The sequence below is a fragment of the Eschrichtius robustus genome, chromosome 7 (genome assembly GCF_028021215.1).
Source record: "Eschrichtius robustus isolate mEscRob2 chromosome 7, mEscRob2.pri, whole genome shotgun sequence".
Taxonomy (NCBI): domain Eukaryota; kingdom Metazoa; phylum Chordata; class Mammalia; order Artiodactyla; family Eschrichtiidae; genus Eschrichtius; species Eschrichtius robustus.
The window spans coordinates 14075968-14089847 of NC_090830.1; the positions used below are offsets into that span (position 1 = coordinate 14075968).

A 13880-nucleotide genomic window follows, 5' to 3' on the forward strand; every position below is an offset into this window, starting at 1 on the left:
AAGCCTGAGATTTTCTTCATGGGAAGATTTTTAAACTATTATTTCAATTTCTTTACTTGTTACAGATCTATTCAGGACTTTCAGTTTCCCCTTAAGTCAGTATTGGCAATTCCTTTCTTTCTAGGAATTTTTTTCATTTCATCTAAGTCGTCTAATTTGTTGGCATAAGGTTGTTCATAATACTCACTTATAGTCCTTTTAATTTCTGTAAGGTCGGCAGTGATGCCCCCTTACATTCCTGATGTTGTAAATTTGTGTCTTCTCTATTTTTTCTTGGTCAGTTTAGCTAAAAGTATATCAATATTATTGATCCTTTCTAAGAACCAACTTTCATTTCCTTGATTTTCTCTATTCTTCAGTTTTCTAGTTCACTGATTTCTTCTGACCTTTCTTGCTCTTTCTTGGGTTTAATTGCCCCCCTTTCCTTCTCTCCGTCTCTCTTGTTTCTTAAGACAGAAACTTAAATTATTGTTTTTAGAGCTTTCTGCTCTTCTCAGTCCTACTTTAGTTCCATCCCATTAATTTTGATATGTTTTATTCTTGTTTAATTCAGCTCAAAATATTTCTAATTTTCATTGTGATTTTTTTCTTTGACACACATGGGTTATTTAGAAATGTGTTGTTTAATTTCTAAAAATTGAGGATTTCCCAAATTTCTTTGTTCCCAACTTCTAATTCCTTTGTGGCTCTAAATGACTTAAATCCTCTTAAATATATTGAAATTTGTTTTATGGCCTAATATATGGTGTAAACTGGAGAATGTTCCACATGCTTTTGAAAAAATGTGTATTTGTTATTTTTAGGTAGAGTGTTCTATACATGTCAAATCGATTGATAGTACTGTTCCAGTCTCCTGCATCCTTGCTGCTTTCTGTCTAGTTGCTCTATCAACTACTGAAAGTGGGGTATTGAAATCTCTAACTATAATTGTTAAATTGTCTATCTCTTCTTTCAATTCTCTCCATTTTTGCTTCATAAATTTTAAGACTTTGCTGGTAGGTACTATTACATTTTAAATTGTTATATCTTCCTAATGTATTTACCCTTTATCATCATGAAATGTCCTTCCTTGTCTCTAGTAATATTTTTTTCTTAAAGTCCATTTCATCTGATAGTAATATGTCGCCTCTGGCTCTCTTGTTGCTACCATTTGCATGGTATACCCTTTTCATCATTTTACTTCCAACCTATTTGTGGGGTCATTGTGTGTGTGTGTGAAATGTGTCTCTTATAAACAGTATCCATCGAATCTTGCTTTTTTATCCAGTCTGACAATAACTGCCTTTTGATTATAGTGTTTAGTCCACTTATATTTAATATAATTATTGATATGGTTGGATTTAGGCCGGCCACTTTGTTTTCTACATCTCTTTTTAAAATCTGTTCCCCCTTCACTGCTTTTGTGCTAAACAATTTTTTAGGGTACCATTTTGATTCTTCTGTTGCCTTACTGTAGTTTTGAGTTATTTTCATAGTGGTGGCCCTACAAATTACAATATGCATGGTAACTTATACCATCTACTTCAGGTTAATACTGACTTAATTCTTGTGAAATACAGCAATATTGCTCTAATATATCTTCATTTCCTCCCCTCTCCTTCGTGCTACTATTATCATATCTCTATCTATGTTATTAACCCAACAATATAGTGTTATAATTATTACTTTATATAATATTATGTCTTTTAACAAACTTAGGAGAAAAGAGAAAAAATACATTTACACAACCTTTTTTTATATTTACCCAGACACCATTTCCAGTGCTCTTAATTTCTTCCTGCAAAGTCAAGTACTCATCTGGTGTGAGGCCAACAGATCAGAAAAGATAACTTGTTGTACTCACAGATCCCAAGAAGAGGAAGGTTCACTAAGCCATGCAGGGTCACATGGGGAAGCACCAGGATCAATCACGAGGCAGAAAGAGTGAAGGAAAAACGCGGGCAAGAGTTTTTATTGTGGTTTCCATGGGAAGGAAAAGGTGAGGCAGGGTAAGCAGGCTGAGGACTGGCTAGTTTGAATAACTGCAGCAGGGTCTAGGGCATAGGGTCTGTCTCTGGTTGTTGAGTATCTGGCAGTGGGGCAATTAGGGCAGGTGGGTAGTGGCCTAGAGTGTGAGAGCCTGATAAAGGAGGTAGTTGGGGTGTAGGCTCTGGATTGGTTGGTTTGCATATGAAAATAATTACTATCCTTAGGAATTCAGTAGGCTTGGGAGGGGCAATCCCTTCAGAGTCAGCAAGGCCTCAAGATGTCAAACATCAAGTACAGAAACTAAAAGACATGGTCATTAGGTAACACTCTTATCCTCCATCCATTGCTGGGTGATTCGGGGAAGGGCTGGCAACGAGAGAGGAGGCCATGTTGCCCTGGCCTCTTTAACCAGGGATAGGGTTCCAATGAAGCTCCATCCCAAACTGGATCTTCATCCCAACCACTCTCTTTCCTTTCCTCTCTGCTCACCCCTCCATTCCACCTCATCTGCCACAAGTGTGTTAATAAGAAAATGAGACCTAGCATTTATTGAGCCAATATCTTATCATGGTCCTTCCATTATTCCAATTTAGTGGGATTTTCCGGTTCAGTGCTAGGGGAGCTAGAGCAAGGCTTCACTCTATCCCCCCTCATCATGGGGGAGATGAATGAGATCAACTCTGACCTGAATCTGGACTCCCTGAGAAGAAACAGCACTGCATTTGGCTTTTCTGGCTCCAAAGGTTTGGACACAAAGAGGTGTGTGGACCGGACACAGGCTGTCTTAGTTACCAGTTCTTGGAGGAGGTTGTTCTACTCTTACCAGTAAGCATCCAGAATTCCCTGATGTTCTCCCCAATAAGGAAACATGCCTACGATGCAGAAAAATGCTTAATTATGACCTCACACCTTTTCCTTGTCATCTCAAGCCCCACACACATTTACAAAAGCATTGTCCCGTAGAGGATGTTTGAGAACAATGATCGAAGCTACATGGAGGCCAGGGTTTGTGCACTGAGTTGCACTTTGAAGAATTAGTAATGGGAGGAAGTGGGGAAAGTCGGGGGAGGAATTGCTGGCGATGCCTAAACCTGTTTGTAAGGCACAGGTGCTGGCATCAACCATCTCAGGGCAGTGATTTTACAAAGAAGGAGCACAAAATCAGAGATCATACTGAGTCCATTTCATTCTTCCGAGATCAGAAGGGTGGGGTGCGGGGGATGAGGGGGTTGGACAGTGGAAGGGGAGAGGGCTCCGGGCATGATGGCTCTACACCTGGGGACGTACTGAAGCTCATGGTCCAAACCAAGATTCAGCTGGACAAAGTGCATCCCTGCCAGGGAAGCCTCAAATGTTCATTGTCAGGATGATGAACTGGGAATAAAAAGAGAAAGAAAGAGAGAATGGTCATTCCTTCATTTCCCTACCAGCCCCAGTTTGTTTGTGCCACAGGAGCTCCACCACCTGATAATTGTGCTGCACACGTGGATTTCTACCTCAACAAGAAACATTTTAAAAAATTAATTAATTTTCAGCATTTTAAGTTTTCCAGAGGTCCTGAGCCTTTTCTGAGTGAACTCAAGCCAAGTGCTGATAGTGAGAGAGAGAGAGAGAGAAATGTGCTTTCTCCCTGTCAAAGAGACACCTTGAGGCACCTTGGGCCGGGTGGTATAAAATAAGCGCCTTTTCCTCTTTGACGGGGATGCTGAGGACAGAGGTGACCCTCCGTCAGAGAAGGGCTGCAGGAAAGGGAAGCAGACTCGGTGCCTGGGCTTTTTACAGGTGAGCTGGTGGAGAAGTGGATGGGCTTCCCCTCTGCTCCTCTCTCCGGAAGCCATCCACCATCCCACCAGCTTTCTTTTTTTTATTTTTTATTTTTTTTTATTATTATTTATGGCTGTGTTGGGTCTTCGTTTCTGTGCGAGGGCTTTCTCTAGTTGCGGCAAGTGGGGGCCACTCTTCATCGCGGTGCGCGGGCCTCTCACTGTTGCGGCCTCTCTTGTTGCGGAGCACAGGCTCCAGACGCGCAGGCTCAGTAGTTGTGACTCACGGGCCTAGTTGCTCCGCGGCATGTGGGATCTTCCCAGACCAGGGCTCGAACCCGTGTCCCGTGCATTGGCAGGCAGATTCTCAACCACTGCGCCACCAGGGAAGCCCCCGCCAGCTTTCTTATCATGACAAGGTGACTTGGGGGAACATGATTATATGGGATGTGTTTTTCCTCTCCTCTCTGCCCTCCTTCCTGGGCGCGGCACATGACGAGGCCAGGATTGTGGAAGGCAATTGGATGGAGGAAGTTACTTTTGGCAGAGTAACTGCCGGTGAGGCCAACTCAAGGCAGAGGAAGGCTAGAATGGTTTCCTGGGGTCGGGGGTGGGATTTAAAAAGGTGGCTCTCAAGTTGGCCGCACACTGTGCTCACCAGGGGAATCTCTAAAGTACTGATGCTTGGGTCCCGCCCCCAGAGATTTGGATTTAACTGGTCTGGGATGTGACCAGGCCGTTGAGGCTTTAAAATCTCCCCAGATGATTCTAACTTCCAGCCAGAGTTGAGGACGGCAGGTTTAAAGGGAGAAGGAGAGGGGGAGAACTCAAAGATTTTTCCTGTCGTCTCGGAGGGTGGTAAGTATGGGGCAAGGGCAAGCACTTACAACAAAATGACTTGGCCTGTTGAGGAAGAGGAAATGGGGACGCAGAGCTCATTCCAGACCCCACACCTGTGGACACTTGGGCTGGAAGTGACACCTAGAACTTGAAGCAATGCAATGCTTCCTTCCATGCTTCTGGTACTTCGGGGCCTTTGACCGGCTAAGAGCTATTGAATACAAAACCCACTCACGCTCCCCCTGCACCATGGACACATGGCAACTCCCACACATTCTTCACACTTATTGGTGGCAAAACCTTGAGGCAAATGAGAAATAAAGATGGGTATAGGGGTCTGTCTTGTTTTCATAAGGGACCATGTTGAGTATGTATGTCTTTCTTTGGCATCCTTGGGGTGTTTTATACATTATCAATCAGAGGAGCTACATTTATTGAATGTGCTGTATGTGCTAAAGGTGAAAGAGAATACTAGAAAAGAAAAATGACCAGTTTCTATTCTTGGTGAAATTATAATGTACCCAGGAATCTGAGACCCACATGAGAAAATTAGTGATGAGTCAACCTAATAAATTGCTAAGTTACATGATATTACTAGAAACCAAACTTCTGGTGTAAGATTAAGGCCTAGATCTCTTTCGGCAAAAGGTGAAACTGAGGCACAGAGATTGACAGTTCCATCCCCTGTCTAACACACACCATCATCCATCTCTTTGTCTTGGAATAGTCAATAAAATGGTATCTACATCCAAAGTTACTACTGAATTTGGAAGTGAGCCAATGTGTGCGGTGTGAGCATGGAAACGTGTGGGGAGGAGAAAGAGCTCAGAGATGGGGGAGACACAGGCTGCCTGGCTTTTCCGCCCTTAGGTCCAAGGGAAAGCAGAGCTGGACAGAAAGCACAGAGAGAGAATGGAAAAAAAGGGAAATAAAAATTACGGAACGATTGAAGGAAAGTGTCCTGTAGTCCCCCCTGCCGCACCTTTGGGCAGAAGAACGTCTAACCAGCGCTCTCAAACTTTAGTGGGTTTAGGAATTACTATGTATCCTGCTAAAATGAGAGCTGATCCACTGGGTCTGGGGTGGAGCCTGGTACTCTGGATTTCTTTTTTTGCTTTTATTCTGTTGATTTCTTTTATTGAGATATAATTGACACATAACACTGTGTAAGTATAAGGTGTAAATGCATTGATTTGATCCTTTGATATATTGTAAGATGATCACCACCGTGGCGTCAGCTAGCACCTCTATCGTATCACATCATCAGTTCTTTTTTGCGGTCAGGACAATTAAGATCTCGTCTCTTAGCAGCTTTGAAGTCTATAACACCGTACTGTTGACTGTGATCCTATGTGGTAATCTGCATTTCTCACAAGCTCCCCGAGGTGATGGCCATGCCGCTGGCCCACAGACCACACTCTGGGCAGCGGGGGAGGGCTATCCACTCCTGGGACCCCTCATCCAAGCCTCCAACACTGACCCATTCTCTCCCCTCCATCATTTTTGCTGTGATCAGCCCCTGCAACGGGTAAAAGTTGTGTATTCCTCAGGGTCTTTGAGGTGTGTGTGCATGCACATAAACACACACACACACTCACACCCCCCAAGAATCTCGAGACCCACAGGACGACGACATGAACGAGAAGAAGTGAACTTCGGAAGGCAGAGGGCAGGAGGCCGAGGAGCCCATGTGGCAGAAGGAGGGCGGGACAAGAGGGCAGGGTTTGCTCGCTCACTCTTCCAGGGGATTAATCTCTCTATGCCTCAGTTTCCACCTCTGCAAAATGGGGATACTATTACTCCTTAGCTCAAAGGGCTACTGTAGGATTCTACTGACTGCTACATGAATAGTGCCTCACAACTATTAGCAATATTATTATTATTATTATTGCCCTGAGGCTAGATGTGGACCCTGACATGTGATCATGCATTCAGCAAGCATTATGGAGTGTGGGCTCTGCCTAGCCCTGGCTGGGTCCCTGAGCGGGAAGTCTGGCTGGGTCATACCTCGTTTATGTTGAGATGAATGAACTCCTTGTTCTCCGTGCTGAGGGCCTGGAACATCCCTGATGGGAGAGACACAAGAAAGGTATCATTGTGGAGAAGTTCCTTCAACAGGCTTAGTTATTCTCCCATGGCCAAGGGGCCTTCCGAGAGGCTGGTGGAGAAACTTCTCCATCTGTTGCTAAGAGGTGAGCATCTTCTAGGGCGGCGGCCAGACTCAGGCCCCTGAGCGGGGTGTCTCTCAACTGGGGCAGCCTCTGGAATTCCTGTGATGGCAGAAGCCGGTGGCCTGAGCATTGGGGAGCGGGTCTCTTCATTTACTGTGTGTGGGTCAGCCGGCCGGCTCGTGGACCCAAAATGTCTCCCCTATCTTAACTGTTGGGGGCTACAGAGCCCTTGCAATCCATGGACATTCTCCCCAGACAAAAAAAAAAAAAAGCACATGTACATAAAGGTTTGCATGAGTTTTGAAAGCTGTTCAGTCTCTACACGTCCCTTCTGAGAAGGTAAGCACTGGGTGGTCCCCCACGTAGGCAGAGCTGGGGTAGAAGAGAGAGCCCGCCTGCCGCATCGAATAACCCGAGACAGTTCCTTTCCTCTCCTGGCCTCGGTCTCCCCATCTTAGACCAGGTGGTGGAACTAGACCACACTGGCTTTACCTGAGCATCACGCGGGGAGCTTTAAAGTACACCAGGAAGTAGGAGGGGCTGCCACGAAACAAAAGAGACAGAACTCAGCAGCCACATGCAGTGAGGGGGTCCTGAGGAGACCCGGGGAATCTCAGCGTGGACCGGGTCTTAGACGATGTTGAGGACTCACTGAGAATTTTGTGAGGGTGCAAATGGCATGACGATTATGTTAAAAAGAAGTCTCTCTGATAGGGATGTTTACAGACAAAAGGACCAAATTTCTGAGATCTGTTGTTAAATAACTCAGGAAAAACAGTATGCTTTAGGGGGTCATATGGAAAAGATGAGCAAGGTGACAACTGAGGCTGGGTAGAAGGCGCTGGAACCACTGGGAAATTTTTATAACGATGCTGCTGTATCGCCACCCCCTAGATTCTCATTTAATTGGTCTGTGTAGTCTGATCATTAACAGTTTTGGATGCTCTCCTGGGGGTTGTCATGGGGCGGGGTTTGAGAGGCACTGGTGGAAGGCACATGGAGACCGGTTATTATTCTTTATACTTAGGTGTATGAGCAAAAATTTCTAGAATAAAAAGTTAAAATCAGCCTGGGGTAAAGCCCTAGCTTTGGGATTTTTTTTTTTCCATAGCTACTTTATTTATTTTTGGCTGTGTTGGGTCTTCGTTTCTGTGCGTGGGCTTTCTCTAGTTGTGGCAAGAGGGAGCCACTCTTTATCGCAGTGTGCGGGCCTCTCACTATCGCGGCCTCTCTTGCTGCGGAGCACAGGCTCCAGACGTGCAGGCTCAGTAGTTGTGGCTCACGGGCCCAGTTGCTCCGCGGCATGTGGGATCTTCCCAGACCAGGGCTCGAACCCGTGTCCCCTCCATTAGCAGGCAGATTCTCAACCACTGCGCCAGCAGGGAAGCCCTGGGATTTTTTAAAGTTCTCCAGATGGTGAATCTAACATAAGGATCTTAGAAAACTGAAGAACAAAGAAAATCAAGGAAATGAAAGGTTGGTTCTTAGAAAAGATCAATAAAATTGATATACTTGTAGCTAAACTGACCAGTGATGTTCAGTTTTGAGTGCCTTCTCCCTAGGATTCCTCAATTATAAGAACAAGCTGAGAACCCCCTGCAGGAAAGGACTGGGCCTGAGGGGATTCAGAAAGGAAAAGGGCAGTTGAGAGAAGAGAAGCTACCAAATCTCATTATCTCTAGGTCAGCTCTGACTGCTCTGTAAGTCTAATAAGTGACTGTCTTTGAGGAGGCTCTTTCTAAAATGCACCTCTCATTGGCTCCCGGTCACACCCAGAGAAAGCCCGGACCCTGAGGTGACCGGCCAGGCCCTTCAGGACCTGCCTGCCTGTCTCAGACCATCATCCCCGTCAGTCACCACGTGTGCCTTGCTTGTCCACTCAGTACGGCTCTCCTGGAGCCTAGAGTCTGGTGGAGACAAGCTTCAAATGAGTAACTCCCTGTGTTCTAAGTGTCCCGAAAGAAGCAGCGGGAGCTCCCCACCATGGAACCGAGGAGCACAGACTTTGCCTTTGTTGAGCCAGTGCCTGGAAGTCACCCAGTAAACATACTTTAGAAAGTGCCAAGCAGGACTGGCTCCATAATTTGTTGTGGGACCCCTTGTTAAAAAATTATCAAGGGGCTTCCCTGGTGGCGCAGTGGTTGAGAATCTGCCTGCCAATGCAGGGGACACAGGTTCAAGCCCTGGTCCGGGAAGATCCCACATGCCGCGGAGCAACTAAGCCTGTGCTCTAGAGCCCGCAAGTCACAACTACAGAGCCTGTGTGCCACAACTACTGAGCCCGCGTGCCTAGAGCCCGTGCTCCGCAACAAGAAAAGCCACTGCAATTAGAAGCTTGTGCACCGCAGCAAAGAGTAGCCCCCGCTCGCCACAACTAGAGAAAGCCCGCATGCAGCAACAAAGGCCCAACGCAGCCAAAAATAAACTAAAAACAACACCAACAACAACAATCTCTAAAAAAAAAAAAAATTATTAAGATTCAAGGGACTTCCCTGGTGGTCCAGTGGGTAAGACTCCACGCTCCCAGTGTAGGGGGCCCGGGTTTGATCCCTGGTCAGGGAACTAGATCCTGCACGCATGTTGCAACTAAGAAGTCTGCACACTGCAACTAAAGATTCTGCATGCCGCAACTAAGACCCAGTACAGTCAAAACAAATAAATAAATAAATACTTTAAAAAATTATTAAGATTCAAGATGGTGACCCCAGAGCGTTCAACCAAGCGTGGGCATCCGGGGTGGGGGGGCACCTGCCCAGCAGTCACCCTGGTGTTGAGTTACAGGCTCTGGATGTGCTTCCTTCAGCTTCAAAAGCGTGACTACCCAGTGAGGGGTGGGTGGCTATAATCCGCAAATGCTAAGGACCACCTGCACGTAATCTCTCTCTCTCTCTTCCTGGGGTAACAGATCTTCTCTGAGACAATCGGGTCAGTGTCTAGGGCTTACAAAACACAGAGCGATGGAGAGGGAAGGAGGGCGGCGGACAGAGGGAGAGGGAGAGAGACTCCCGATTCTGTGCCCTGTAACGGGATCCGACCTTTCTTCTGATTCGCGGCAGGAGCCCCATCCCCACCCAGTTACCCTCCCACAAAGACACGGGGAACCGATGGAGGGTGACGGTACCAGGCGCACTGCAGAGAAGACGTGCACACACCCACCCCTCGGCTAGCCGCACACGGCACACAGATGGCGGGGCGTGTGGCTCAGTCCGCCTTTGCTGCAGTTCTCAGCAGCTTGCTCCTTACATGCTCCTGGAAAGTGATGGAGGGAGGTGTGCTCTCCCTGGGCTCAGGAACACGCAACCCCCCTGGACACTTACAGCTTGCAGTCTCCAGCCCGACCAGGCAGTTGAAGAAGTCATCGAAGCCCAGTTGGAACTCCTGGTCTGCGTACCTGAGGACGACCAGCTGCAGGAGGGGAGTGCTGAGCTGGAAGCCTGCGGGGAGAGGGGGGAGGCATGGCCGCCCTGGGTGAGCCCCACAGGGTGCAACTTCGGGAGCATCAGGGCTGGACCAAGGAAGGGAGCTAGTGTCCCCCCGGCGCCCTTGGCTCCGATGCTGTATGACAGTGTGCCTCTGTCGGGGGGACACTGGTGAACCCACAGCTGTACCTTCTGAGTTCGCCAAGTTCAGGGTCTTGGCTTTGACCTCACATCCCCCATAGGGTCTTGCTGACTTTTCAGGAAGGCTTGCTCGGGAGAACTTGGTGCTGGACAGTGTTTAAGCCCCAAGCCCTGTGCCTCCCTCTGGTGCCAGGGCTCCACTTCCAGCTCCTGCTGGCCCTGGGGGGATTCCAGCCAGGACACCCGCAGTAAGTGTCTGTTTCTCATGGGCATTTTAACCCAGAGGTGCTGCGGGCTCTGGAGACCCAGTTATGCCGCTGCCCTCAGTGAAAGACCCCATGCTAGGCTCGTTCACACACGCCCACGATGGAGCGAGAACCTGGGCCTGGATGCTTTGCTTCCCTTCTCTTTGCTTATTCGACCTCTTTGCTCATTGGTCGAATGAGGGGTTTAGAGAAGGTAACGCTCCTTATAGATTCAACACTTAAGGCTTTCATTTCTAACCAGCGTTGCCCTCTTTCATTTCAGCCTGCACACTCCCTTTCCAGGAGATGTTCAAAGTATTGCTTAGAAGCCTGCCCAGGGTCTTCCTGTGCCCTCTTTCCCGATTCCAGACTGAGAGGGGGCCAGTCCAGAGGCAGGACATGGTTTCTGGAGCCTGCACTGTGGAGCTGGCTGGGGGCAACACCCAGAATCCTGGCGTCTGCTCCGGATGGGGCAGGAAGAGGGCAGGGTGAGGGCGGATTCCCTCCCCTCCCCAAGCCGGGAAAAGAAAGACGTGGCCACACTTCCCTCTCTGAAGGGCTTCCTTTTCTCCCTGCTCCGTCCTTCCGCCCTAGAAACCAGGTCCCCAGACCCTAAGAAGATCAGGCCCTTCTCTTCTGTGGCACTCTCCACATTCATAATTAATTTTGTTTCTTTGCCATCACACAGGACCCAAGCTGGTCCTGATTTTGTCCCATTATCAGACCATGAAGCTGACAGTGTTTCCCGATGTTTATTTTACCTGGAAGGGAACCAGATTCCAGGCTTTGGCCGGGCCCAGGGGTATGTCTGTGAAGCTTGCTTTGTGAGAAATGCCTTGCGGCCTGGGGGGGTGTAGGCAGGCTGCAGTGGCCGCCCTATGCAAAGGACAGCTGAGCCCCAGAGACTCAGACTGCCCCGGCAGGGGCTGCCAGAGGGTTAGGAATGCCACCTGGAGCCCATCCCTCATGCAGGAAATGGGTATAAACGACAACAGAATCATTGGTTTGGATTCAGTCTGCTGGTGACAAAGCCAGAGACGGGGCCTCCGTGGCAGAGGGGTACACGAACTCTGTGTGCTCCAAACCTGACCCCAAACCATGGGATGGACATGCCCTGCCTCTCTGTGTTAATCGCCATCTGAAAGCAGAAATTAAAGGCTTGGGAGCTTGCCACCAGAGTCGCATATAACTCTGCTTGGCCAGAAAATTGGCCAGAGGCTGAGGCCTCCAGGGGTCAGGCTGAGTTCAGCCTCAGTGGATACACTTTAAAGGTCCCTGATGAGGGTGAGCAAGTCCTGAATTTGAGGCTGGGCCCCGCCCTTAAGAAGCATCGATTCTGGTCAAAGTCCAGCCCCCTCCCTGGGCCGAGAGAGGTGAGTGGCTGCCACAGACAGCGCCTGGCATGCAGACAGCTTTCGCCCGTTGGCCCAGGCTTCCCTTTCCCTGTGGCTTTCAGGGCGGTCCGCAGCTCGCAGGAGGACATGGTGCCAGATATGTCAGCATCAAACTGAAGGAAAAGGCTCTGTAGGGGGAGAGCAGAGGCATTGAGAATGCGAGCACGCAGAAGCCCCCGGTGAGGCTCCTTTGATGGCAGTAATGGGGTCCATGCAGGGGAGAGACTCCTCACCGGGCGGAAGGGGCAATGGTAGGCTGAGGGTCTCCAAAAGTGTGGGTGCCTTTCTTTTCCTTTCATATTGGGTGGAAGCCCTGTGGTACTCCCATAAGTATGGGAAGTAACTATGGGAATTCCATCTTGATTTCCTCCCTTCCACCTTTTCAAACACAAATCCTCTGGTCGGCAGCACCTGGACCTTTAAAATCCCCTTCTGGGACTTCCCTGGTGGTCCAGTGGCTAAGACTCCGTGCTCCCAACGCAGGGGGCGGGGGGGGGGTCCAGGTTCCATCTCTGGTCGGGGAGCTAGATCCCGCATGTATGCCTCAACTGAGACATGGCTCGGCCTAAATAAATAAATAAATAAATATTTAAAAATCAAATCAAATCAAATCCCCTTCTGCTCTAGGCTTGTACAGTCCCCTAGCAGCCAGGCACTGGCTGGGTTACATACTGCCCACTTCTTCAGCTTGTCCCAGGACACTCTGAATTCACCAAACGCTAGCGTCCCATTGCCACTGGTCTGTGCAAGTGAATTAAGGAGGAAAGGAAGACGTGAGCATCTCGCCCCAAGGCTCCTGGGGCTGCAGGGGAGGAGGGCAATGGGCTGGCACGGGGGACATGTGTGACACAGACTCAGGGCTCTGAGGGAGGGGGTTTAATTATTAAGCCATGAATCTCTGAAGAGGGGGCATGGCAGGGGTGAGGGGGGATGGCGAAAGAAAGGTTGAAAACACACATGTGAAAAACTCTTCATTGCCCTGGACAGCACCCCAAAGTGGCAAAAAGATCCCCAAGTCCCTTCACAAACATTCCCCCCACTGGCCAGTCTGTGCCTCTTTTTTTTTTTTTTTTTAATTTGTGGCTGCACTGGGTCTTCGTGGCTGAGCGCAGGCTTTTCTCTAGTTGCGGCGAGCGGGGGCTACTCTTCGTTGCGGTGTGCGGGCTTCTCATTGCGGTGGCTTCTCTTGTTGAGGAGCACAGGCTCTAGGTGCATGGGCTTCAGTAGTTGTGGCACATGGGCTCAGTAGTTGTGGCTCATGGGCTTAGTTGCTCTGTGGCTTGTGGCATCTTCCCGGACCAGGGCTCGAACCCGTGTCCCCTGCATTGGCAGGCGGATTCTTAACCACTGCGCCACCAGGGAAGTCCCCTGTGCCTCTTGATTTTGTTCCAATGCTAGCACCAGTGTCGCCCAGGCTTTAGTTATTCTCTGTGAAGAAGACTCTGCACATTCTAGGGAAGTCTGCGTTAGAGAAAAACACTTAACATCTATTTCTGCCCGCGTATTTGGAAGGATACGTCCATGAGAGAAATGATGTTTTTACAGGAAGTCAGGCTTAGCTTCTTGAATTTGATGTCCTTTTCTGAAATCACACAAGAAAGCAGAATTCAGTTGACCCCTGATAAGATAAACCTATTTCCATCTGCTGAAAGTCCAGTAGGGTGGTTAGATCCGGGTTGGTGAGGGTGGTGATGTGGTCACTCTTAAGATGCTGGTGAGAGTAGAACGTGGCCTTTGGGGAGGAACATTTGCAAAATATAAAAAAAGCTTTACAAGCTTTAAAAACAGGGATATCCTTCCACTCTTTATCCGAGTTTCAAGAGTCCCAAGCAAAGAATCATAAGTTAAGATTTTTATCATCAGGTTACTTGTAACGGCAAAAACTTAGAAATGATACGAATGACCAATGGAAGGGTATGGACAACAGTTAGGTTATGTC

At 48.4% G+C, this 13880-nt stretch overlaps 1 protein-coding gene across 1 annotated transcript in view; it reads right to left on the reverse strand.

The window, feature by feature from the left end:
* Window positions 1-3315: 3315 nt before the first annotated feature.
* The window catches only part of CAPN9 (calpain 9), a 52179-nt gene continuing 41614 nt past the window's right edge, over window positions 3316-13880 (reverse strand). Inside the window, 6 exon segments of the mRNA XM_068547879.1 lie at window positions 3316-3342; window positions 6579-6637; window positions 10060-10182; window positions 11997-12069; window positions 12614-12682; window positions 13459-13523. Of these exon segments, the coding sequence (XP_068403980.1) occupies window positions 3316-3342; window positions 6579-6637; window positions 10060-10182; window positions 11997-12069; window positions 12614-12682; window positions 13459-13523 (416 nt within the window).